Source organism: Macrobrachium nipponense, chromosome 46 (genome assembly GCF_015104395.2).
Source record: "Macrobrachium nipponense isolate FS-2020 chromosome 46, ASM1510439v2, whole genome shotgun sequence".
Taxonomy (NCBI): domain Eukaryota; kingdom Metazoa; phylum Arthropoda; class Malacostraca; order Decapoda; family Palaemonidae; genus Macrobrachium; species Macrobrachium nipponense.
The window spans coordinates 9,335,659-9,337,324 of record NC_061106.1 but is presented as its reverse complement, the minus strand read 5'-3'; the positions used below and the strand labels follow the sequence as shown (position 1 = coordinate 9,337,324).

Genomic DNA, 1,666 nt, shown 5'->3' with positions numbered 1-1,666 from the left:
ATATATTAACTACACAACGTGTATAGTTATTATTAATATATATATATCTATAATAATCTAATCTATATATATATATATATATATATGTATATTATACAAAGAAAACAAAAGAAAAATTATCTCGATGGGTCTTTTTCTCATTTTGTCAATTGGAACGTGAATATTCGTCGATTATTATTTGTCTAAAAATAATGATTGAATCTAAAGTGTTATGGCATAATCTCGTAATTCATTATTAGATATTTAATCCTAATAAATAAAAGGAATTGGGTTTTGCTATAGCCGAATTCAACGGATAAAAATGTTGTTTAAGCCTCGCAGACTTATAACATCTTTCAATAGATTAAATTAGCAGACCCATCTTTGTTGCTCTAGATGTCTACACTGAGGAGAGGGGGGGAAATAGCTTTGCCTTGAGTCAGCATTAAATGACAGAAAATCATCTTAACACTCTCCGTGGCCACATGTCTGAGGCAAAGCTTCGGCAGATGTATATCTTCACAGCTTTTTTATTAAAGACAAAATAATATGGTGGATGCATCTCCGTTCCAGCGAATGCATTTCCTATACCATCTATCAAATGCTGAGTTGTTAACAAACTAGTTCTTAATTGACTGTTAAATAATGATCACATACATGTAACTGTTTTATTTAGAAGTCATAATTATGGTCATTTTGATTTTTCTTGGCAGTGGAACCCCAGTCTTAAATTCATAAGAAAAATCTCGCAAAGCTATAGTTGTCCAGGGGAGAAGCTTTAGAGAGAACGTTTCAAAAATTTTCTCCACCAAAAGTTCTTGCACAACTGAATGCTGTCTCACTGGAGCCCATCTTAGAGAGCTATAACGACTCTTTCCTGTAGTGTGCGTCATGAAATAAAAAGAAATAGTCAAATGCTATTGGGAAATATTGATAAATTTATTGACGCATCATTAATAACAAAAAATAAAGTGCATTTCAAAACAGTCCATAGCAATAATTAAGAGGATAGATGACAATGAAGGGCTTATGAAAGTCACAAAAATGATAGAGAAAACTTGGAGTTCTTTGTGGAAGTAAAGTCGACATTTCAGCTCTGATAAGCCCATCAGTAAAACTACAACCAAACCACATCTAGTTTTCATCGAAGTAACTAAAAATGATAAGAAAAGTGCGCACAAAGAACAACCCATATCACATTTACACTCTAAGTGGACAAGAATAGTGTTATGTATTTTTAAAAAGTACGGTTAATTCTCTATAGAATTTTATAGGCGAGTCGATTGAAGTAAGAAATGAAATCCACTTGCGGTCGGATGCTTAAGTGAATTTGGAAAACGGTTTAGGAGCCTCTTTCCTGTAGTACCCTTCATCAGGAGCCTGGTGACGTCACGCAGTCGTTCTCCGATATCGCTGGGCAAAAAATAGTAGGAATCCCCGAAAGTCTCAGCTTCCGGATGAAGAGGGGGCGTAAGCTCCCCCTGGCGGCCGCACCTCTTGGTGGTGGAGATGTGGAAAGGAGTGAGCCAGAAGGAGATGGGGTATGAACGAGGATGGAGGCATGATGGGGCTCTGCGGAAGGAGAGGACGGGAGGCAAAGCGGAGTCGCTCCAACTCGGCTTCTTTCAGACGCTTTTCTTTGGCTCTCCGGTTTTGGAACCATATCTTCACCTGCAAAGAAGGAAAG

The 1,666-nt window shown here is 37.2% G+C and overlaps 1 protein-coding gene across 1 annotated transcript in view; it reads right to left on the bottom strand.

Annotated features, from left to right (window-relative positions):
* Positions 1-838: 838 nt before the first annotated feature.
* The window catches only part of LOC135214745 (homeobox protein MSX-2-like), a 59,503-nt gene continuing 58,675 nt past the window's right edge, over positions 839-1,666 (bottom strand). Inside the window, exon 3 of the mRNA XM_064249093.1 lies at positions 839-1,650. Coding sequence (XP_064105163.1) covers positions 1,426-1,650 — 225 coding nt within the window. The 3' untranslated portion in view covers positions 839-1,425. The remainder of the gene's footprint in view (positions 1,651-1,666) is intronic.